The sequence below is a fragment of the Platalea leucorodia genome (assembly GCF_965183815.1).
Source record: "Platalea leucorodia genome assembly, chromosome: Z".
In the NCBI taxonomy this organism is placed as follows: Eukaryota; Metazoa; Chordata; class Aves; order Pelecaniformes; family Threskiornithidae; genus Platalea; species Platalea leucorodia.
This window is the reverse complement of record NC_138858.1, coordinates 30,719,775-30,745,543: the sequence shown is the minus strand read 5'-3', so window position 1 is coordinate 30,745,543 and position 25,769 is coordinate 30,719,775. Positions and strand designations below refer to the sequence as shown.

At 38.9% G+C, this 25,769-nt stretch overlaps 1 protein-coding gene across 1 annotated transcript; it reads left to right on the top strand.

Moving 5' to 3' along the window:
* The first annotated feature begins 6 nt into the window (after positions 1–6).
* On the top strand, positions 7–25,769 carry PUM3 (pumilio RNA binding family member 3). Its single transcript, XM_082336073.1, has 18 exons — positions 7–52; positions 497–612; positions 2,504–2,686; positions 3,430–3,565; positions 4,324–4,399; positions 5,202–5,295; positions 5,517–5,583; positions 6,147–6,321; positions 8,147–8,250; positions 8,783–8,861; positions 10,586–10,684; positions 11,820–11,873; positions 13,316–13,396; positions 17,922–18,064; positions 18,850–19,072; positions 20,185–20,272; positions 22,207–22,297; positions 25,559–25,769. Exons 2-18 carry the CDS (start codon positions 507–509, stop codon positions 25,686–25,688), a joined length of 1,929 nt encoding a protein of 642 aa, XP_082192199.1. The 5' UTR covers positions 7–52; positions 497–506; the 3' UTR covers positions 25,689–25,769.

Sequence of the window (25,769 nt, the reverse complement as noted above, 5' to 3'; positions counted from 1 at the left end):
GCCAATGGGGAGCCGCGCCCTGAGGAGGGGGCCGCAAAGCGCGGGCGGCACGGTACGGCACGGCACGGCGGGGCACGTGTGAGGCGAGCGGCGGGGCCGGCGGAGCGCGGCGGGGGTCGTGGGGCGGCGGGGGGCGGGGGTTCCTGCGGAACAGCCCCACCACGGGGCACCCGCGCCCGGCTGCCGCCTCCTGCGGCCTCCCGGGCGCTGCCACGGGGCCTCGGCTGAGGATCCCTGCGGAGCGGGGCTGGGGCCGGGGCCTCGGCCGCCCGGGCCCGGTGAACCGTGGTCTTGCCTAGCTGAGCCTCCGTGCTGACCGGCCTGTGGCCGACCTCTTCTGGTCCCTCGCCGCCCTCATAAGGAACGGGCGACCGCCACTGAGAAGTGTTTAACCGCCCTTTCCCTGTGTTCAGGGAAGCGCAGGCTGTCTTTTCCTCGCATCATTAGCGGAGGAGCCGCGGTGGTCCAGTAATGCTGTCTCTTGCTCCGTTTGTAGGGTTGCCGCAATGGAAGCAAAGGGTAAAAAGAAGTTTGTGAGGAAGAGTGGAAAAGCACCTCATGGAAAAGCAGCTCATGGAAAAGTGCCACACGGGAAAAAGAAATTTAAAAAAGGTAATGGTAAGAGGGCAAAGGCTCCTTAATAGGAGTTGTGGCTGAGTGATTGTTGTGGTGCACAGGCATGCTCAAACTTCATTCTTTATCCTGATAGACTTAAGGCCATGAAATTACTAGCTTTGTAGATGAGTGAAGAGCAGTGGATGTTGTCTTTGTGGACTACTGTAAGGCATATGACAGCGTCTCCCATACGATCATCACAGAGGTGCTGATGAGTTATGGGCTGGATGAGCAGATGGTGAGGCAGATTGAAACCTGACTGAATGCCTGGGCCCAGAGAGTGGTAATCAATGGCACAAAATCTAGTTGGAGGCCTGTAACTAGCAGTGTACCCTAGGAGTCAATACTGGGTGTAGTCCTGTTCAATGGCTTCATTGATGATCTAGATGATGGGGCTGAGTGTACCATCAGCAAGTTTACCGATGACTGGGAGGAGTGTCTGATACATCAGAGGGTCATGCTGCCCTCCAGAGGGACCTCAACAGGCTGGAGAAATGGGCTGACAGAAGCCTCATGAAGTTCAGCAAGGAGAAGTGCAAAGTCCTGCGTGTGGCAGTGAACAACTCCATGCACGCTGAGGGAAAGCAGCTTTGAAGAAAAGGCCCTGAGGCTCCTGGTGATCACAAAGTTGAACATGAGGCAGCAATGTGCGCTTGGGGCAAAGGTGGCTAATTGGATCCTGGGCTGCGTTAGGAGGAGTGCTGCCAACAGGTCAAGGGAGGTGATCCTTGCCCTCTCTTCAGCGCTGGTGAGGCCCCCCCCTGGAGTGCTCTGTCCAGTTCTGAGCTCCCCCGTACAAAAGAGACATGGACATACTGGAGAGTCCAGTGAAGGGTCGTGAACATGATGAAAGGTCTGGAGCATCTCTTCTATGAGGAAAGGCTGAGAGAGCTGGGACAGCTCAGCCTGGAGAAGAGAAAGCTGAGGGGGATCTTCTCAATCTATGTGAAGACCTGAAGGGAGGGTGCAAAGAAGACAGAGCCAGGCTGTTTCCAGTGGTGCCTGGTGACAGGACCAGAGGTGACGGGCACAGGCTGAAACACAGGAGGTTCCCTCTGAACACCAGGAAAGACTTCTTTACTGTGAGGGTGATGGAGCACTGGCACAGGTTGCCCAGGGAGGTGGTGGAGTCTCCCACCTTGGAGACGGTCAAAAGCCACCTGAGCGTAGTCCTGGGCAAGCAGCTTTGGGTGGCCCTGCGTGAACAGCAGGGTTGGACCAGATAACCTCCAGAGGTCCCTTCCAACATCAGTCATTGTATTATTCTGTCTTGCATTCAAAACTATACTGACTGTATGATCAAATAACCTGGAAATAGTACAGCTGAAATGCTTTAAATAGATTGGATTGCAAGCCCTTCAGGTCTATTTGATTGACCTAAAATACTCTTTTAATTAAAAATTTGAAGTTAATAACTTTTTGATTCTAGACTTTGCTTTCCCACATTAAGAAAAAGTTTATTTGAGAGTTGAAGTTAAGGTGTGTGAAGTGCTGTGGTTAGGATTGAGAAGATACCTTTCAGTGTTTGCTCTTTTCTGCTTAAAACAGATGATGTTAAAACAGCTCTGACCATATACTGTGAAGAGATGATTTGGGGGTTGATGACTTTGATGTCAGGGGTGGTGAAATTCTCAATTTAGAATAATCCTTTTTTATGCCTGGGCTGTTACACTGCTGCCCAGAAAATGATGCCTGGGCAAAACTTCCCAAGGGAAAACTGGGGCACCCAGGGACTGCAGTGAAAACACCAGCTTTGAGAAGCATGTAAAAATTATTGTTACAATTGTTGTTACAAAGTAGTTTAATTCTTGTTACAGTAATAATCTGTTATTTTGAAGCAACATTAGCTCTAGGATAACATTTTCATTTCTGTTTTGTTGGTTAATAGATTCGGGTCCACCAAAGAAACTTCTTAACGAAGGCGAGGAGGAGGGAAAGGCTAAATCCATTTCCAGGAAATTTGTGAAAGGACAGTTAAGACCTGGAAGAGCTAGTGTCAAACAATTCAAGAATAAACAGCAATCAGAAAAGCTTGCAAAAAAGAGGAAGCTCCAGGATGGTGAAGAGGGAGGTGAGCAGACTTTTAAGCCTGGATATCAGTGCAAACTAGGTTTTGGGAAACACATTGTTCATCTAGGTCTTCATTTCCCCTGCCTTGTTATCACCTTTCCAAATTGGCTGAATGACTCCAAGTTTACTTCATTACACTCATTTATGGCACTTACTATGAAGTTACCTTAAATGAGTTTGTTGTGTGGCAGTGTATAGCTGTTGTATAGTAAAATCCCATGTTCAAGGAATTTGACTGAATAAAAAGATCAAGCATGTAAAAAGACTTTAGTTTTTTTTTGTTTCTCTGAGATTTCAGATATGTATCTTTGAGTTAGGGCTCTTCTTTTGAGAGAGGGAAAAGAGAGGGGAAAAGGTACATATAAGTACAGGATGAACTAAAAAGGGAGGATTACCTGGGGCAGTCATAGATTGCTAGGTGCATTTTGAGTCAATTTTCAAGGTATTAAGAGGTTTGCAATGTATCCTTGGAAGTTAACTCTATCCCAGCCAAAACCAGCACACAGAGCTGTGAGGAAAAATCGTTGTTTGCCTTGTTCTTCCAGTGTTCTGAAAGTGGAAATTACTGGCTTAGTATATTTATTAAATATTTACGCGTTCATATTAGCTAGCTGGGTAACTGCAGTTAAAGCTCCTGAACTATTACCAATTCAAGTCACAGGAACTGCCACAGTTTATACTGATAAAGAATTCCATTGCTTCTCTTTTATTGGGTATAGAAAATGTATTTATTTTTGTCTTCAGGGTCAGATTCTAAGAAGCCAAAGTGGAATGACTTCAAAAAGAAACGGAAGGAGTTAAAGCAAACCAGACAACTTAATGATAAAAGTAATTATGACATAATTGTAAAATCAAAGCAAATATGGGAAAGTGTGAGAAGGTAATAATGATTTTTTTTTTTCTTTCATTTGGTTGGCTTTTAGTCATAAGTTGCAAGAAGACTCTTTTTCTCCTCTTGTAATTATATGAAACTGTATTTCTACAGTGAAGCTCCATGGGTGAATGATAACATTACATGCAATTCTGTAGATGGTTCAAGCAGAGTGTGGTGACCCATGGTGCTAGAAATGTCTGGATTGAGCTCACTTGTATTCTAAGCTAAAATATGTGAGTAAATGCTGAAGGAATTGTCGTATTTTCTTGCATCCCGAAGCACAGAGCATGTACTGATTCAGTCTGATCTTTCAGTGGGATCACTGCATGAGTTTTTTGTGGAGTTTTGTATACTCTCTCGGGGCAGGTGTAATTCTAGAAGTGGGGCCCCACATCAGAAGGAGTTAATTTTACTTATTCTAAGTGTCTGTGCTTTGCAGTTTTGGCTGTAAGATACTTACAGGTCTTTGGATCTGTAAACGACTCTGACTGCAGATTTGAGTTTATGTTCTTTTTAATAATATTGTTAGTCAGAAAAGAATAATTTTAAAGTGTGGAAATCTGGTTTGGTTTCTAGGAACTGAAACTGCTTAATGACAACTATCTACAAGTTTAATGAAGGACAATGTAAATTTGGATTAGCAGGAGCTAGCTTAATTTTGTGTACTGTTTTGCTTCTTAATTTATAGATGTAAGTGAATCATACTACAAAAAAGCTGCTTCCTCAATTAAGATTGTTTTACTTTTTGTTGTTGTTGTTTGTAGGAAGAAATGCGACAAGGAGAAGCGAGAAAAGCTAATGAATGAACTACAGAAGCTTCTTCATGGAAAAATTAAAAGTGTAAGAAAAACTAATGCCGTAGTCCACAAATTCACAAAAGCTTCTTTAAAGAATGGTGAAATATAAATGAACTTTTAATAATATAGTACTAACTTGTTCTTCCAAAAGCTACGGGGAATTTTTTTTAAACTGTGAGTAAAAAAGAACAAAAACAAGGTTGAAAGGCTGTATTTGGCACCTGGATTTCAGGGCAGTAGTCCTGGGATGCTTTGTCTATCAGCTGGCTATTGGAAAGCTCTCTTATTCTGCCAAGCAGCTTTAGTCCAGTGAAATTCTATATTAACTGAAGTTCAAAAACAGCCAGTCAGAGTTTTGATTAATTACAATTGTTGCTTTGCAGCTTTCTTTTAGAGAAGTTAATGTCCTGATGCTGTACTAAACAGTCTTTCTGCTTAATTCTTTAAGTGTATAAATTTGCAGTGAAATACATGTTGGATTTTAAAGTGATTCTTGGTATTCCGTGCCGAAGTGGAACTGTATTGTCACACTCACTCTGAAATTACAAACAACATGAGAGAAAACGAGATACTATTTCATGCTTCTCTTTCAGTATTAAAACCTTGATGCATGTCCTTAATTGTCAGGAACTGCAAGTAGCATTTATATTTTGTTCGATAGACTATGTATAAAGCAGTAAAAAACCTTAAAACTTAATTTGTTATAAACAGGTAACTACTTTTATAATTGGCGTTACATGCTACATGTGGCATAAAACTATATCAGAGAGCAAGTGTGTTAAAATAAATTTGGTCCGTAGTGCTATTTGAATGGCCTAGGGTAATGAGATATATCTGTCCTGTAGCTGGCGTTTGCACATGATTCAACTCGAGTGATCCAGTGCTTTATTCAGTATGGTAATGAGAAGCAAAGGCAAGAGACATTTGAAGAATTGAAAGGTACTGTCTTCCCATTTACACTTTACCTATATGCTTCTGTATTGTTGTTAGGATGCATTAAAACAAGCCATATTATTTTCTCTTGGATATTTTTAACTTTCTGCTGAAATGATGCATCATTCCTAGTGAGCTCTTAAAACTTATTTAAATAATGGCATGTTGTTTTGTAGGGTTAACGTAGTGAAAAATCAAACCAGCTGAATGTTTTTCCTTTCTTATAGATAGCCTAGTAGAGTTGAGCAAGTCAAAATATTCCAGAAATATTGTGAAGAAGTTTCTTATGTATGGGTGAGTTTGAAGTGAATTTGCTTAGCTGTGTTGCATTGTTTCATTTCCAGTGTGAATGCTGCTCTTACTCTATAGTGCATCAATCGTGAATTAAAAAATACATCTCTGGAAACATCTTTATAATAGTGATGAGACAGGAGAGTGTCTGGTATTGCTAACAGCAGTTTTCCTTTTGCAAAAAAGTAAAGCTTAAGCTGTACACATTGAGCTTTTTTGGCATATGTTTTCCTCAAATATATGCTCAAAGTTGATCTTTGCCTTATACAAAAACCTGGCTTTTAAAAAGTTTCTTTGCTTGGTGTTTCAGGAAGGCATCCTTTATTCCATAGAATTTTTCCACTGGTTTCTTTTCTTTCCCTCAAAATGCCTTATGATTTCTCCAGATTCCTGGCTTTCTCGCCATATTTTCATAAATGCCATAAGGCTGATCCAGATGCATATATATTTCCTGGTTTCTATGCTAAAACTTCTCAGCTAAATGTGCTTCCAAAAATAAAACTATTAATAGGTCAGCTTATCCCTGAAGTTTTAACTCGTACTATCTGTCTTTCCCTGTGAAACAGGACAAAACCACAAGTTGCAGAAATAATAAAAAGTTTTAAAGGCCATGTGAAAAAAATGCTCCGTCATGCCGAAGCATCTGCTGTAGTGGAATATGCATATAATGACAAAGCCATTCTGGAGCAGAGGAATATGCTGACAGAAGAACTATATGGGAACACTTTCCAGGTCTACAAGGTGATGTTTCAATACTTTGTAGTATAAGGTGTTTTAGCATCTGAGGTATTGTGTTAGTAATACCTTACCTATCTTACCTACTGTTTCTTTTGATTAAATTTCTTTATGTCAGCCATCCAAATGTAGTCTAGTTTAGCATGTTTCAATGTTATGATTACTTGCACATTTCTATTCGAGATTAAATTGTTGCGTTTTTTCAGTCTGAACTATGTAAAATATGTTATGTTCATGTATGAGCTTGCTCTGCTCATCAAAGACAGTCTAATATCATATAGTTGCAGTTATAATCTAATATCCATTATAATCTAATATCATCATTGCAGTTATTGTAGTGTCATAGTGTCTAGCCTGAAATGGTCATCCTTTCAGAGATAACGTTTAGGCTTAATTCCCCATTAATGCTGTATATGGCTTTTGTGTCAGAACTGCCTTACGTCTTGTGAGAACTGAATGTGGGCAGAATGTGCCTGTATCTATATACAGTATGCCATTTAGGCTTAATATTTGGCTTTGTTTTCTTTTCCCATGGAGTCTATATGACTTGAGTACAAACTCTCTTGAAACCATTCAGATGTAGATCCTCACCAGGCAGTGGTAACCTTTTTAAAAAAAGTACAACATCCTTTCTTTTGACTTCTGTTTTTTCTTCTTTCTTGCTGACTTGGAAAGTTGGCTTCCGTTAGAGGCACAAATAGTTTTATTTGCTACAAAGTACAGAACTGTTTTATGCAATTATTAACTACACTGCAATGACTTTTGCACCCCAGTGTACAACACAGCACACTTTTACCCAAGATTTCTGTTAAAATTATATAGGAAATTAACAGCTCATTTCTGAACCATATTGCTATTTTTCCATTACAGGTTATTAAAAGTTTTAGTAAAGCATTTTGAAACACTGTAATAGAAAGATGTTTTTGCTGTGTTTGTGGGCTGTAATTTGTACTGGGAGTAAAATAGCCTCTGAAATCAAGTGCAGTGTTAGCTTCCATCATTCTAGCATTCTTGGCATGAGTGCTTCAGGTAGTCTTACATTGCAGTGCAAACCTGAGACATAACAGTAAGTGGGTTTATAAGAAATTACAATGTAATTCTTAACGAGACGTGGAATTTCTTGGAGTTTTGAAATATATGGTTCACTTTTCCCTGTCCTGCCTCCCAACTCTCCACCCCCCGCTTCCCCTCTCCCAGCAGGTATGGTTAGAAATACATTTCTTCTAATTTTCTATCTAGTCAGACTGTTCTTCTAACAACAGATTCTTTTACAAAAGTTACCAGCGTAATTGTTCAGATGAGATGCCAAGAAGTATTTCTGTATTTAAGGTATATGGTATATATTCCTCCTCTCTGCTGTTCTTGAACTGGAATTTCCTGGGCCTTGGTTAACTTCTCAGATCATTGACTTGTTGCTGTGTTGCCCCCTGACATATGCATACTGTCATGCAGGATTTATCTCAGGAGTCCACAGTGCCAATTACCACAGTGCCATTTTTGTTTATTTTACCTTCTATCTGACAGTTTCACGAAGAGCTGACCATAACTGGCAAAAAAACAATATGGTTTTCTATGGTTCAGACCACAGAAGTAGGTTTTGTTTGCTAATTATGAATATTCAATTCGTAGAAACTTAAGTATACAACTTCTGACAAAGTAGATAAGCTTTTTATTTTTAAAATTGTAAAAACTGTTAGTTTTGCAGAAAATTCATTTTGTTTGTGGTATTGTTCATGAATTTTGATTGAAAAGGGACTAAAGATTCTAATTTTCAATGAACTCTGATACTTAGTGGGTATGATTAAACCTCATGATTGTGCATTCATTTCAGACACCAGTTGTCCCAACACTGGATAAAGTGTTAGAAGCTCAGCCTGAAAAGAGAGAGGCCATCTTGGATGAAATGAAACAGATTCTTACACCAATGGCACAAAAGTAAGGACAAAAATTGATTTAAGGTGTGACAATCTAGTGTGAGCTGTTTTTTTTCTGATATACAGACAGACAGTGATGTTGATGTTCTTTTAAGCTCTTATGACAGTGATACTGATACTCTTTTAAGCTGGAGCATTGCTGTGTTGTATAGTAAGTAACTATGGTTTTGTCCAAAGTGTTGTAATGAATATCTTATCTTAATTTTTAACTCCACTTCTATAAGCTAAAGTGTCCCCTACCCCAGTCAAACAATCGGTAGAAATCCCACAGTGTGGTGCGCTTCCATAATGCATTATTGGATAAGCTTCTCCAGAGGTCTTTAGGAGAAGATATTTTGCTAGGTTTTAGAATTTGTAAGTTTTGGTAGAAATTTCCACATATTGTAAATGCAAAACATGTAATTCAGAATGACTATGTGCACACTGCACTGCCTAACTTTTTCTTTTTTAAATACAAATGAAGTATTGCTATCTTATGTTAAAACCATTACTTGGTGGGGACTTTCTGCTTATTTTCCTCTTCCCGAATACAGAGAGGCTGTGATAAAGCACTCACTGGTACATAAAGTATTTTTGGACTTTTTCACTTATGCTCTTCCGAAACAAAGATCTGTAAGTATGTTTTGCTTGTTTTTTGTCTTCTTTTGCCTTTCAGTTGAATGTTTTTAATCTTGTTATGAAATTGTTGTAAGGTAACTAGACAAAAATACACATCTTGCATTTATAGAGTTTTACCCATCTGGCGATTCCAGATAGATGATTGAGGAGTAGTGTTGTATGGAGATTTACAGTCACAGTGAACTTTCACACTAAAGCAATAGTGTTTGTGCTATTTGAATGAAAAAAAAAACAATCTCATGGAATGACTTTGATGTTTTCTTTCTCCATGCTAAATGGTCCTTCTCAATAGCTGGAGAAGAATTAAAGCCAGGGATGTTGCTTCTAGTAGTTTAGCTTTCCAGTGTGTAGTTTCTTAACCACTTCTAGCCATTGTCCGAAAAACTCTTCAACAAAGTACAGTCAGATTGGGTCCTTCTGTCAGCAGCCAAAACTTTTGTCTTCTGCCTCCTCCTGAACCAAGCATGTGCCTTGTGTCACTATGTCTATATTAAATTCCACTTTTAAGCTCACCACAGCCATTCTTGCAAAAACTAGGCCTAAATCCATCTGCGTGATGTGACATTGTATAAGCTGGTATCCTGCTTGGCTTCACCTGTCTTCAAGCTGTGTCCATCAGCCTCGCCCTTGTTCTGCAGTTCAGCACCATCTCACTCCAGGCCAGGTGGAGCCTTCTAGACTTGCTATCTCTTACCTACTTCTACTGCACTGGACTCCTGAACTTTTCTTTGTTACTGTTAATAAACCCAAAGCTAAGGGTAGTGAGATGGACTATTCGTGGGCTATTCTGAGTTCAGATCTTACCTAATTAAAGGTTCCTGTGCCTGGTTTCATGTAATACTTTGCCAGAGAATGCTTCTGTATTCTTCCTCCTTGCTTGGCTTTTTGTGCAGACATGGTAGCATATGGATATTCTCTTTGGGGTTTGGAACCCCCTTTTGTAGATATGTACCTGCCTGTGCATATAGCTAGTGACACCAATCGTGTTGTGACTGAGCAGTTTCTAAATAAATGTTAAAATGCTTGAAACCTTTGACTAGGGAGTGAGAAGAAGCTAGGGATAAAAAGGGAGATACGTGGGAGCTTCATGTCAAAGAAATCTATCAGATAATAGCAGAAGTAGTATCTAGTAACCTGGGAGGGGTTTTTTTTATTAGGTTTGGTTTTTCTTTTTTGGCTGATGGTGTTATTTGTCAGATAGCTTCCAAACCTCATTCCGTTGATATGAAGACTAATTTTTGGCTGAATCTTGTCATATCTGATTTATAACATCACCTGGTGCTTAACTGACCTTTAAGTTCTTCTTGCTTTCTGGCTAATACCTTGTGCGTGTAAATGAATTGCATCACCTTCGTTTTCTTCCTAAATGAATGGTTGTCTTTGTCTCCTCTCATTTTACTCTCAGTTCTGAGCACCCTTCCTTGAATTGTCTGTAATAGGACAACTGACAAGCTACAATACAGTTTTGATTTCATAGGACGAATATGATGAACAGTGTAGTTTTGAAGGGAGAAAGCTTATGTCATTTACAGTCGTTTGGGCTCCTTTTGAGGCCATTTTTCATAGGTCAAGGCAATGAAAGTGGTTCTGCAGAGCCAGTGATGCTCTCTGTAGTGTTGTGGGCAGACAAAAAATCCCTTAATGCCCTTGCACACCTGCCTTGAGATCTCTCAGGCCTTTTCTTTCACCTTTTTGCTTTGTCACCTTTTCTTCCTCAGGAAATGATAGAAGCTATCAGAGAGGCTGTCATCTACCTGGCACACACTCACGATGGAGCCCGAGTAGCGATGCACTGCTTGTGGCATGGTACTCCCAAGGTACTTTTTGCTTTCTGTTTACTCAGTCCTCTTTAATAATCGTCTAGTGTGAGACTGTGAGTATGATTGCACGTGGGTCCTTCTGCCAGCACAGATTTTAATGCAGTTAAGTATTTGAGAGCAGGGTTAAAAAGTGGCCCCACTTTACATATTGGCAAATGTAAGCAGTAGTTTTTCATTAATCAAATGATTTCATTAGAACTTTTATAGTGGAAGCATCTCCTTTTATTTTTAGCAGAGTTCTTGGAGATGACACATAAAGCTTTTACATTTGAAGATTATTGGCCATTCATTCATCCCATAGATTTCTTAATACAGGTGAAAGTGGCAGTAGGGAGAGAAGAGTAAAGAAGTCATAATGTGCAACAATGTTTGGCTTTGGAATACCAAGACTTAGAAAATAGTATAGGAACTGTGTTTTAGTTTCTTCTGCTGATACAGCATCTTGAAATACTTCACGTATGCCATTGTCTCTGCGAAATATTGTAATGCCTCCTATTTTTTTCTGTATCAAAAAAAAAAGATTACTTATGAAAATAGTCTACTTGTTAAACGAGTGCAGAAAAAAATATGAAGTTGCTAGGATCTGGGGGTAGTAATGGGTCTAAAGAAGACTAAGCAGTGATTGCAAGAGCCAAAAGTACAAGCATTGAGGAAACTCCGCCAAAAAAATCTTGCTAGTAAAGGGGTTTTGCAACAGGCTAGAGTCCTTGCTACTTCAAAGTTTCAGGTCCTGTTGAGTTAAGTTTCTTTCCAAATGAAGAGTTAAAGTGCATTCTTCTGTAAGTAATGAACAAGATATAAGTGAACATATGTGGTAGTTTGTTTTTTTGGGGGGATTTTTTGTTTGTTTTTTTCCAAGTTGCACTTTTTGGCATCTCCCCTCCCGTTGATGGGCTGGACTTGTAAACATATCACAGAAACTCCCTGGGATTGACTTTTTCATAGTTCAGGTTTAACTCTTCACACTCTTTCTAGGTGTTGACTAATAGTACAAATATGACACTTTGGGAAATAGCCTTTGCTTTAGTAAGCAAATTGAGGGTTATCTTTTTGAAGGTGTAAATAACAATTTAGTTATTCAGAATCACTGGCATTATAGGCTCATCTGAGTTTCTTGTTTCCTTTTGCATAGGACAGAAAGGTCATTGTGAAAACTATGAAGACATATATTGAAAAAATAGCAACGGTGAGTGTTCATTAACCATTTCATAGTCTCTGAAACAGAAGTGATTTGATAGAGGCTAATTTGAATGTGCTTTGGTACTGGAAACAACTATGAGATCTTAATAAAAGTAGATTTTAAAATAGTGGTGATGTACTGGATAATATGAAATATATTGAACTTTATGGAATATTTAGAGGCATGCTAAGAAGCTTCATTGTGGGCACTACATGTAGTACTATTCTTCTTTAAAGTAGCTGAGTTAATTATAAGTCCTAAATTTTTTTTCTACAATTTTTTTTTTATCCCAACTTTGTATTGCATCTTCATATGTCTTGGTTAATTCTCCTTGGTCGGGAGTAAAATAGCACATATACAGAAGAGGAACAAAAATTAAGATGTGTTGGGGGTGTCATTAGAAAGGCCATTTGAATGTGCATATTTCTTATAAGCTGCTCGATAACTTTTTAAGTTGGGAAGCTTCAAAATGAATTAATGCTGAAGTGACATACAATGAAAGAAGTTTGTATTTCATTTTTTTCTGAGTAACATGTATGTTTGGAGACTGCAGCACCAATAGAGTAACAGTTGCAACCAGATTTCACAGTGCTGCGCAAAACTGCAACTGTGAAGAAAAGCTTTTTAAACTTCTTCCCTTCCTGGTTGCTGTATTGTTCTGTTTGCTAGTAGTTGATGTGCTCTCACTCAGTGGTCTCCAAACTTTCTTGATCACGCAACCCTGAGCATGCATCCCCAATATATGTATATTTATGTATAAATTATGTACATGTGCTACTGTACTAGTATACCTTAAAAAACATACACAGAAACAGAAATTTAAAAAGGATGGCATAAAGATAACCAGTGGTTATTTTATATATCTATTAATGGTACAAAAAAAAATTTTCTTCCTGCACCAAAATGGATTGTCTTGTGCATGCCAGTTTGGAGGCCACTGGTCTAGGTAATGTTTCTTTCCATAATTTTCTAGTACCAGAATAAATGAGTTGTTATATTTTATAAAATATATATATTATATAGAAATATGGGACAGTGGGAAAATAATAGCTAAAACAACACTGGAGCACTCGAAATCTGGCTTCACTTTGACATAGAGTGTCACTGACATATAAGTGAATTGGGTTGTGCCGTTTTGAGTATGCTAGAGCCTTGCTGTCCAACAGTGCAGTAGAGACTGTGTGGCTCATGATAAAGCAGTATATCAAGTTACAATGGCAAATCAACTTCATCTACCTTTGTTTTAACAACATGCTTTTCTTAACAAGCCTTGCTTTCAGAGAAAGCCTAAATGTTGGGCTTCTCTCATTCTATGACAGTAGACAGAATTTGCTTGTGATTCATTTTGTGTCATGTTTGAGAGAAACTCTCAGAAATGTTGATTCTAAGCCAATTAGTATATTCATAGAACTTGACTGCATGTGGTTTCTGATGTCTCATCTTTGCAGGGTGAATTTTCTCATCTGGTCTTGTTGGCAGCCTTTGACTGCATTGATGACACTAAACTTGTGAAACAGTTAATTATATCTGTAAGTAATTGAATTTTTCCTAAAATAGTATAATAAATAGTGTCAGTGTGTTTGTCAGTGTATAGGAGCATGAGAGTAGGAATCCATCTGCTTTTTTCAAACCATTTAATTCCATTTCACCTTTTCTGTTTCATGATGTTTGTGTATCACATTTATTTTTTTCTTTTCATACAAGACCTCAGCACTTTCATGTGTTCTCTTTGTTATTTTATTGAATTAGTTAAGCTAGATTCAGTGCTTGCTGAAAATCACCCTTTTTGTATTTGTTCATTCTGGCTAATGGATGACTCAAATCTCTTTAAAGTCAATGTCTTTGTCATAGAAGTTTGAGCTCTGCTGGTATTTCAAGAGACTAAATTGGCAGAAAACTTTAGAATGAGGATGCGAAAGGGAGGTCCTGCTTCACTAACCTGGTCTCCTTCTATGACAAGGTGACCCGCTTAGTGGATGAGGGGAAGGCTGTGGATGCTGTCTACTTGGACTTTAGTAAGGCCTTTGACACCATTTCCCACAGCATTCTCCTGGAGAAACTGGCTGCTCACGGCTTGGATGGGTGCACTCTGCGCTGGGTTAAAAACTGGCTGGACGGCCGAGCCCAGAGAGTAGTGGTGAATGGAGTCAAATCCAGTTGTCGGCCGGTCACGAGTGGTGTTCCCCAGGGCTCAGTCTTGGGGCCGGTCCTGTTCAGCATCTTCATTGATGATCTGGATGAGGGGATCGAGTGCACCCTCAGTAAGTCTGCAGATGACACCAAGTTGGGTGGAAGTGTTGATCTGCTGGAGGGTAGGAAAGCCCTACAGAGGGACCTGGACAGGCTGGATCGTTGGGCCGGGGCCAACTGTATGAGGTTCAACAAGGCTCAGTGCCGGGTCCTGCACTTGGGTCACAACAACCCCAGGCAACGCTACAGGCTGGGGGAGGAGTGGCTGGAGAGCTGCCTGGCAGAGAAGGACCTAGGGGTGTTGGTTGACAGCTGCCTGAACATGAGCCAGCAGTGTGCTCAGGTGGCCAAGAGGGCCAATGGCATCGTGGCCTGTATCAAGAATAGTGTGGCCATCAGGACCAGGGAGGTGATAGTGCCCCTGTACTGGGCACTGGTGAGGCCGCACCTCGAGTACTGGGTTCAGTTTTGGGCCCCTCACTACAAGAAGGACATCGAGGTGCTGGAGCATGTCCAAAGAAGGGCAACGAAGCTGGTGAAGGGTGTAGAGCACAAGTCTTAAGAGGAGCAGCTGTGGGAACTGGGGTTGTTTAGCCTGGAGAAGAGGAGGCTGAGGGGAGACCTTATCACTCTCTCCAACTACCTGAAAGGAGGTTGTAGCGAGGTGGGGGTCGGTCTCTTCTCCCAAGTAATGAGTGATAGGACGAGAGGAAATGGCCTCAAGCTGCGCCAGGGGAGGTTTAGGTTGGATATTAGGAAAAACTTCTTCACTGAAAGGGTAGTCAGGCACTGGAACAGGCTGCCCAGGGAAGTGGTTGAGTCTCCATCCCTAGAGGTATTTAAAAGAAGGGTAGAGGTGGTGCTTAAGGACATGGTATAGATGGACTTGGCAGTGCTAGGTTAACGGTTGGACTCGATGATCTTAAGGGTCTTTTCCAACCTTGACGATTCTGTGATTCTATGATTCTATGTCACCTTATCCATTTTACAGGAAAACCTAAAATGTCAAGAATATCTGTACCTAGAATGTTCTTATTGTGCAAACTTAATGTAAAAGAGGTTATTTGGCACGTTTAGCTCTTTTCTTTTGCAGAAGTAGCATCTTGGAAAGTGATACTTCAAGATAAACTATAGTAAACTTTCAGGAACATGGCAACAGGCGTGAATATAGTGTACTATGACTTCAAAGAAGAAAAACTACTTGGGGACTTTTGGTTGGATGCTGAAACCATTAACTCACATTAATTCTCGAAACTTGACATTTGTACGTAATATGTTGATAATTAAATGATAAATAATGTTCTGGATAAAATCCATGTAATACTTTTATCTTGCTTCCAAAATGGATACAGATAGATGTCTGAAACATGAGAGCACTCTAGGTGTTTTATTTCACCTACATGGAATTGCAGAATGAACACTAAGCATAGTATGATCTAGTCTGCATCTGCTTCCTTTTGGAATGCCCCATTTCCCCACCTTTCTTCCAAAAATTATTTAATGTGGTTTCATAAAGTGTTTATACTCAAGATTGTGTTACATGCAAATTTTATAATTTCTAAGGTATTTTAATCTGTAAATTACCATGAAGTTTTTTTTTCACACTGATAAAAGAGACTTCATAGTGCACAATTAATTTTCATGCAAGCAGGATAATTAACGTTGAGATATAGGTTGTAATGTGCTTATAGTAGTACTCATGCCATAGCTTTTAGGACTGATGGGTTGAGAGGCAGTGGCAGGTAGATAAAGATGAGGCACATACTCTGCATGCGGAGGAGGAATATGAGGAAAAAGTGGTTATGATGAGGCTTGCTTTAAAAAATAGGAGCAGTTCTTCCACTGAGCAACTTTGTATAAGGGGGAATTGGGTTTTTGTACCCTAGCATGGAGATTTGGCCCTAAGTCTGTGCCTCTCTGATGCCTGTGGAGAGATGAAAGCTTCCCAGTGTGGAGATGGCTTTTGTTTCTCTGGTATATTAGCTGTAATCACAGCTGGGTTTTGTTTCCAGAGTCCAGTCTGGAGTCTAACAACTTCTGGGCAAAATCCAAGCAAATAAGCCCTGACAGATCAGAGCTGTCTTGGCATGACATCATTGAGGTGTTCCTGTACTATATTACAAGCGCTGTGCTTTCTGGAGGGTTTATTAATTCAGATACTGTGTTTGGCTTTAGCTGAGCTTCCAAGGTGTCATTTAATTCCTGAATCACCTGTGTTTTCCCACCATCTGAGATCAAAGATAATGGAGTGTTTACTGTTTGGTCATCCTATGGCATCAAGCTGGACAGAAGGGTAAAGGAGAAGAAGGAGGAGTGGCCTTCACACTTATAACATTGGCCCATCTGGGTTTATATGAGGTCAGGAACAGGGAAAGGATGTCAGGGAAACAGAAAAAAATATCAGATAAGATCAAAACTAGCTCTTCGGATGGTGAATGAAAAGTAGTAGCAGAGGATGAGTTGAAAGCATCTAGAAATCAAGCATTGAAGTATAGTCTATGAAAGAATCCAACCCTTAAATTATCTTAAAGAGCAGTTAGACTTCTAAAACACTTTATACCGGTTATCATTCTGTCTATACTAAAATTTAGCTTAAGGAATGTAAGAAAAAAAAATACAGATTTGGGGAGGGGAGAAGAAGCAATGTTTAGGCAAGTCTTTTGTTTTGGAGTATTACAAAACTGATCATTTATGTGGAGTGGCAGAATGTCTGGGAATTTGTAGGTAAGGGAAGGTTTTAAGCTCTTTAAATCATTTGAGGAAAGTCTTGTTCTCATCACCTGTCAGCTCCATGGAGTCTTAATCCAGGACCAAAGAATATGCATGGTGCTTTAAACTTTCATATGCGATTGGAACTGTACATTGTGAACTTGGCATGTGTCAGGGTTTGGGCAGATTTTAGTGGGAAACCACTCTCTTTCATGAGAGTGCACAAGTGTATGAGGTGCCCACTCTGTGGTTACAAAGTGGTTACTCCTAGCCAACAACTAACCTCTGGGGAATGCCCAGTGTTTTCTGTTAATGCTCAAATAAACTGCGACTAATACTCCCAGCAGAAGTCAGCTTTATTCTATTACTGAAATTTAATTTTTCTGGGTGAATGTTCTGTGGTCAGCTTAAGATGGACTTTTCCTTCCCATGGACTGTCATTGCTGTCTAGGTACTTATGAACACTCCCTTGAAAGTCAGCGTCGTGTCAGTGATTGCTCTTAGGTGATGTGGTAGGTGATCCTTTGTATGTCTGGTCTGCTGAGGTTATGACTTTTACTGAGGTTACATTTGTACAGTGTATGACATACCAGAATATGTATGTCAGGAAGATATGCCAGGGGCATTTTAGGTTGGACATTAGGAAAAGGTTCTTCACCCAAAGGGTAGTGGAGCACTGGAACAGGCTCCCCTGGGAGGTAGTCACGGCGCCAAGCCTGACAACATTCAAGAAGCATTTGGACAACACCCTCAGGCATATGGTGTGAATTTTGGGGTTGTCCTGTGCAGGGACAGGAGTTGGACTTGATGATCCTTGTGGATCTGTTCCACAAGGATGTTGTTCTTTGTTCCACAAGGGTGTTGTTCTTTGTACTTGCCTGTATCAGTGAAAACAAATCCTGTCCTTTTGTAGTATTTTCTAATCAGTGACATTGATGCATCTGATGAACACATTTTACACCTTAATATTTTTTTGTTTCTCTCACTTCTCCAAACTTTCATTCTGATTAGTTTTTTTATTTAATTTCACAAGCAGATATGAATCTTATTCATAGTATGTTGTCTTCCTTTGCATTTGAAAGGTAGTCAGTAATTACTGATGGCTCAAAACTATTATTTCATTTATGTTTTGTTGCTGTTTGTTTACTTTTACAGGAAATAAATGCTTCTTTGCCCAATATAATAAACAACAAATATGGAAAGAAGGTCTTGTTATACTTGCTGAGTCCTAGAGACCCTGCACATTTTGTTCCAGAAATCATCACACTTCTGCAACAGGGAGATGGAAATGCCTATAGGTAATAGATAGGAAAGTTAAGTTGTTTTCCCTAGAGTCCAGAAGAGTTCACGCAACTTTCTGTCATGATTGATTTAATTTCAGCTTTTCATCATAATATAGCTAAGTAATATAAACATATATAAGTAATATATAAGTATATTAGATAAGTTAATCTGTAGTCCTTATTTTTGCATTTTTGGTTTAAAGTTCCTATGTGATGATTGGTGACCAGCAAGGTATTGGTGATCAGCAGTTTACCCTCTTTGTAAAGGGCAAAAATTGTGATGTGTTCTTTGTTTAAACTCATATCAAATTTGGCATAGCAGAAAAATTTTAATATGCATTATTGGTGTTTTGAGTTGCATAAAAGTATATCTCAAAATCTAGCAATAAAAATGGAAATTGTTAATTTGAATTCAGTCTCTGGTATTGACATTGATGCTTATCAGCTTTTGAAGAAGGAGCAATTTTAGCTGATTAGTGAGCTATTTAAGAAATGCATCTCAGTAATTGAGATAACAGAATTAATAGAAAATAAACAGAGGTTAAATTATCATTGTTAACAAAAACCTGAGGTTTACTGGCTGTCAGCTTTAAATGCTATGCGCTTTCTCGCTCCATGTGTTCTTAAAATGTGTGTGCAACTTGTGTTTAATTGCATGTGAAACAGGGAAGAATCGTGCTTTGTTTTGATCTTCTGATAATTTAAAGCTGTCTCAAATAGCGTTTATGTTCTGAATTTCTTGTTGCTTAATGTGCATACAGAGCAAGTCTTCTACAGTAATGTGCTGTCTCTTTCATCAGTAAGAAGAATACTGAACTCCGCCGTCGTGAACTCCTGGAAGCCATTTCCCCACCTTTGCTAGAATATTTGCAAGAACATACCCAAGAAGTAGTGATAGACAAAGCTACCTTTGTCTTGGTTGCTGACATCTTGAGAACAGCTCTTGGTGACATCCAGCCTGCACTGGATGCAATTGCTAATTTAGCAGCAGAAGAACTGGTTCCAGGTGGCCGTGATGGGCAGGTAAGGTAACAGAGGACAAGGTGCTGAGATCTTGCAGAGTGTTTGCTTATTTTGTATTACTAAAATGAAGTCTGCTGACTTTTTTCTTTACGTAAGACATCAACATACTGGCCTGATAGCACTCATACATTAGGTATGGCCTCTGTTTTCTGACATTTTCCTTTCATAGTTTATTAGTGTTGCATCTAGAGTGATGAAGGCTTGAGTCAGCATTTCATCTGAGTTGTAGAGCAAGGTACTTCATGATCTTGAATCTTCAGAACTGCTTTAAATACCTTGTGGGAAGGTAGCTGACAATCATGTTACACAGTCTCTCTTTTAATGTTATCACTATGCAATCAAGCAGTTAGTAAATTTTTATAGTTCATTTGACTGTTTACGCTGAGAATGATAGGGTCTCTTAGCTTTCAGGTATGACTATCTCCATGCAAGGAAAGATCTTAGATAATAGCTGTTTGTCTTTACAGTAATAGCTGTTTGTCTTTACAGTATGACCTTCTCTTCGAAGTGTGCCCCTCCCATATTTTGTTGAGTTAAGCTCAGTCAGATATGTGTCTGTAGACTAGAAAACAAAAAATGCTGTGTACACTATATTTAAGATAGGTGCCCTCCGGATTTTTGTAGTTGTGCTGAATTTGCTCTGTCTTTCCCCTTCTTTAAGATACGCATTTCACAGAATTTTACATGAACTACTCATGTTTTCTGTGATTTTCTGTGAACCATACTGTAGTGAATTTTCAGGTCTGTGAAAATGTGGAAAGTCTGGAAGTTCTTGTAGAGGCAGCTAGACCAAGAGATTCTGCACAGTAAGCATGAAGTCCTTGGAGGGGTGGATGAAACATTGGTTGATATGGTTTATATTACTGAAAGTCAGATGTTACAGGGCAAGTGATAAAAAAATAAAGTGGTCGGTTTGAATAAGTATTCAGATACTTGCATCAAACTTGTTGATATTTGCATAGCTGATGATCAAATGGATCAATATGATGTGGTGGCAAAGGGCAGAGTGGATAAATCAAGCAGCAAAATTTATGGACAGACATGTAACTGCATTTTGAAACATCGTCATTAAATAATTTGGTTTTCTTTTGGCTTGTTTTTTCCCTTTACAGCTTCACATTGCAGAGCATCCAGCAGGCCATCTAGTTTTGAAATGGTTAATAGAGCAAGATGACAAAATGAGAGAGAGTGGGAAAGAAGGTATGTTGGAAATTCAGCTTCATTTGATCAAGTTACGACTTCTGAGTAATCAGTTATCTGACCTAAAATAAGATTACTGCATTTATTTCTTGGAATATACTAATGTATGCAGAATTTAACATATCCTCTAAGATTATTGCTTCTGTCTTTTTGCTGTTCTGAGCTGTTACATGAACAGAATGCCAAGGATATGTTTGCTTTTTCTGCAAAGCAAGTAGCAGTCTGTTTTTTTTTCTCAGGGGTTTACTGTGTATTTGGGACAGGTTCTGTGCTTAAAATGTCTTGATAGCTTTGCTAAATTACACGGCAGTTTAAGGGATAATAATAGAAAAAGTAAAGTCTTACAGGAAGACTTGTTTCATTAGTGCTTGTGAGCCAAACTGTAATCTTTACTGTCTTCATTAGTGCTGCTGGGTTAATGCTTTATTACTGTTATTACAATAATTCATGCACAAAAATAGGACGTCTTTGCTATTTTATATCCCAGAAGGCAGAGATTGGGCACAGATGTTCTCATCTTAATTTAGCTTTTAAACTTATTTTATTACATAACTGCAAAATCTTGTTGTGTGAATCACTATATCCTAATAGAGATTACTTTTTCTCATACAAAAACCTCAAAAAATGCAAGGAGGTGGGGATAGTATAGTATAATCTGGAACAAACTTCTCTGTGTGTAGGGGGCTTTTTTCTTTGTGGAATTACCAGACTGTGTTAAACTTCTTTTTTTTCTTTTCTTCTTCTTACTACATTCAGGTATCCACTGGTTCATTTGAAAATAAGAGTTAGTTGGGCTTTATTAAATGTTTCTGAAAAGAGGCTGTTTTGCTACTTCTCAAGTGGATGATTGAAAATATGCAAAGGGGAAGTTTTAGGCTAGTCTCTGAAAGACACTAATGTAACTGAGATGATGGTAGTTATCTGAATTTATTTCTTCTAACATTGTGCAATTCCAACTTTAAACACAAGCTGCTCCCTTTGGTTTCTTTGTTTTCATCCAAAGAGTGCGCCATTCAGAATTGTTGCCCTGAGTTTGTGGAACTGGCATTATAAAACAACAAAATTTTTATCACATAGGGAACAAGTTGAATAAAAACTGACCCGTTTTTCTAATGGAATTCTGATCTAAAGTGACAGTGAAAAATAGCTTCAGTGGTTTTTTTGGAAGTTGGAGTTTGTTGGGTTTGGGTGGGTATTTTGGGATTGCTTACTCGTAAGTTTGCTCAGCATACAAGTTGTAAGAGCAGTTTTCCTGAAGTTCAGTTCTTCAAATTGAGCTGAGGACTTGAGGTCAGCCTAGGTTCTTTCTTTCGCATATGCCATTAGTGTAATGAATCTGCAAGTCAACAAGCTTTCAAAGCTAGTGAAGAAAGAGAGCCTTGTAGCATCAGTACAGCTGAAAGAAACAAGGTTCCTAGTGGTTTTCATGCATCAGTAAAGGATTAGCTCTGAAGTTTCAAGTAACTTCATCTGTTCAAATTCTGTTGCTTCAGTTGTAGAGTCAGATGCTTAAAAACGTGGCACTTTTCAGCAGAGGTGTGTATGTATTAGTATAGTGCATGTATTTATCTCTTGTGTTGATGTCATTCTTACCAAGTTCTTTCTTTGGAGTGGATGCCTTCTTTAAGACATGAATAGCCTTTGACACCCTTTTAAAAAAGAGACAGGAAGTTTGACTGCTTTATACTAGTGAACTGTCACACAGTGCTGCTATTGTCTAATTTTAACCAATACTTGGAAGTAGTCAGACATCTATAAGGTTATTCACTGCATCAAATAGTCAGTTATTTTGTGAGAGCAAAACTTTGTGAATACTTGGTGGCTAAAAACTATTTGATTAAATCGCAACTGCAGAGAACTTTTAAAAGGCTTCTTTGTATAAAGATACTGTCTAATTTTTTTTCTTCTCCCTATCCCTTTTCCACATTTTACAGTTTGCTTTGGAAGAACATTGGTGGAACGTGTTGGTATGGAGAATATGAAGACCTGGGCAGAAGTAAATCGAGGTGCCATTATTCTTTGTTGGTATGTAAAGCACATGGCTGTTTCTGATTAGGTTCCAGTGTTAATCTCCTGAACAGCTAAGAGAACATCAGTTGAAATTTCTAGCAGCAAAATGTCATTTTTTGCTCAATGTGTGCTGTCTTTCATGCCACTGGTAAGTCTGTGATGGAACAGGGTACTGGAAAAATTCAAACCAGTTTCCATTGGTTGTTCCTTCAGTTCAGGCTTTTGCAGTACTAGGAAGTAGCTCCATGTTGGAAAATCTTAAGATTAAAAATCAAATTTATTTTTAAAATTGTGCCTACCATGTCTTGCTTTACAAGCACAAAACTCCCAAAAGTGCGCTCCACAAATAGCTATATTAAAATAATTAACTCTGAAATACCTGTGACTGGTGGGAACATACAAGAATTTTTTTTTTTTTTTTTTTTTTTTTTTTTTGTAGCTTATTGCTTTGTGTGATGCCTTAATTATGGAGCCTAAGTATGTCTCATACTGAAGTAGAAAAGTGTTTGGAATAGACCATGCAAAAGCTTACGATGAGCTAACTGGCTCACAACTTCGAAACAGAGAACCATGCAACTAGTGAGATCAAAAAAGCCCCACAGGAATCGGACTAACGTTAACATTTTGTTTTATCAAATGCTGACAGCTGTGTTAATCATCGCTGTTATCACTTTGTAACTACCTGTCAGTGTCAGGTTATAGAAACCCAAGGTTTTGTCTTTAGCCCAAAGTGTGTGGTCTGTGGTCTGGAACTGCTGAGTCAGCATTGCACTGCTGGCTCCTCATAAAGACTTGCACTGAGGGAAAATCAGCAAACAATTCAAACAGACAACACGATTTTGAAAAATAAAAACCTCTGCTCCTTTTTTTTCCACTCCACTTCTCCTTCTCCTAACGTCACTTTAGACTCCTTGCTGTTTACTTTCCATCTCTGCTCTTTATGACTTTAGAGTGAGGCTACTTTGATGTTCATGCTCTTTTGCAAGGTGAATCAAAAGCTGTTTTCACTAATAGGACTTCTGTTAGGTAATCTGAGTTTAATTCTAACTTTGTTTAGTCATTTTTCAGAGCACTAGTGAGAAGAACTGGTAGTAGAAGAGTAGTTGCAATCCAGATACAAAACTAGTTTATGCAACATCATAATAGTCATATGGATCTGGCTGTTAAGATTGTTCAGCTGCTAAAATGATAACACTTTTTCTTTGCCTCTCATAACAGGACTTTAGAATTCAATAAATGCATCGAATGCCTTTAAGTTGTCTGATCCTGTGCACAGATGTTCAGTAGAGATTTGTTATAAAGGCTTGTTCACAGACAGTGTATTTATGCTTGGACTTTTTTCCCCTAACTCAAGGCTCAGGAGATTCATTTAACATGTGATGTTGCTGGTTTATGTACTAAGCTATTTTAATTGTCCAAGTAAAGTTGCAAAGTAAATTAGTGGAATTTTTTCCGTGTACAACACTTGAATAACTGTTTGGCTGTCACCGTGACAACAGTCTTTTAATAGGCTTTGAAGACGTATAGAAAAAATGGGAAACTACTAATTGCTTATTAGTAAAAAACAGCACAGGAGTGGTGTATTTTATGGAAAAGTCTGTGAGGAATGTCAGTCTTTCCCTATGACTCATGGCACTACAGGGTGGGGCTTCAGCAAGTGTGCTTTGTTACCAAGCAGGGAAGCTTATCTCCCAGATTGTCAGTCCAACATTTTTCACCAATACTGAAACTCACCTAACAGGAAAGAGATAAAAGTATGGGTCAGGAGTGTGTGTTTGTTTCCTGGAATTTTGTTTTTAGGGTTTTTAAAATTCTAATTAAATCTGAATCCTTTGTAGTTTGAACTTCTCTTGATGACTCTTTAGGCAGGATGCCCTTTTGTTTAGGCAGCTGAGGACACACGGACATAACCAGCTGCTTTTGTTCCATTTCATGTGACACCTGCTTACCTAGCTAACATGTAGTAATTAACCTCATCTTTGGTTATGCACTGCATGCATTGAAGTCAAGAGGTTACCTAAATTATACAGCAATGGTAAATTTAATTTAGTCTGGTATAGATAATAACTGCAATATTTTTTTTCATAAAATAATGGTTGAGTTCTAAAAAACCTTCTCATTTAAAAAAAAATATTCAGATTCTTCTTTTGTCATAAAGGAGCTCAGATCCCTCAGACAGAGGTAATTTTCAGATGCTAGCAGTTCTCCCTGAAGCTATGGTTGATTTTTGTTTTGTTGTTGACTTTCAGAAGCCATCTGTCACTTATGTGCAGATCTGAAACTCAGAATTACCCAGTCAGTCCATTTGAAGATTTTTGGCTTTATAGTCGCTTAAGCTTATTGACCAGTTATGCGCAGTTCATTGCGTGTGCTTGATTGCTTAGTTACCTGGTATCCTCTGGACCCTCTCCTTCCATTGCCCTACTTGCTTTTAATTTGATTTTTATAAAAAAATGTGGGGCCTAGTTCTGACCTAGTACAAGCATGAAGAGTCCTAAGGTAATCAGAGGGTTCTTTGCAGACATTACAATACAGTTTACTGTAAACAAAGTGGTGTAAGTACTTGAATGTCATGAATGCTGGTCTATTTATGTTTCTGCAGCTGACCAGTCCTCAGTATTTTTTAATTTGTTAATGATGCATTACATCAGGGTAGAAAAATGGATAAAAACATGCTTCACCAAATGACTTACGCATTTCCATATGTCATTTCTGCAACCTTGGAAGCTGTTTGGAAGACTCCTAGGGATTATAAAGAACTTACATTACCATGCAGCCTGCTTGGTACCCGTACAGTTTGTTTCCAATCTTACTTTCCTAATAGTATTTTACAGCTTACAATGAATTTCCTTGGTTCTGGGGAAAATAGTTATCTGGGAAAGCTGGTTTGTTTTCCAAAAGTAGTATCTAAAAAAGAACAGAACTGGTAAGGCTCTGTAGTCCTGCGCTAAACGAAGCATGGAAGTGCAATAGTGAAAGTACTCAATGTGTATTGGATGTACTTCACTGCATCTAGTTTTAGGACCCCCACTACAAGAAAGGTGTCAACAACTGGAGCAATTTTAATGGAGGGTGACCAGCATAGTCGTGGGCTGGATCCCTTGGCCTGGGCAGAGAGGCTGTGGTACCAGGGCTGCTTTTCTAATAGGAGGTGACAGAATCTGCCCTGAACTCTATTCTTCCTAAATAGTTACTGTTTCCTTACATGGACAGCTTCTTTTCCTATGAGCTACATGCTGACCTTTGACATCTTGTTTTTTTTCCTGTTTCTTATAGCCTTCTGCGGAGCACCAATCAAGAAGTGGCAAACAGAGTCAAAAAAGGACTGAAAAAGCTTGTCCCAAAGTTGAAGCTGATTAAAAATGTAAAAGGAATAGAAGCATTACTGGAGAAATTGACTTCCTAGTGTAAATGAGGCTAAAAAGACAATTTACATCAATGCAACCAACTGAGAGTTGGTAAGATTTTGTACCATGGTTGTTTTAAG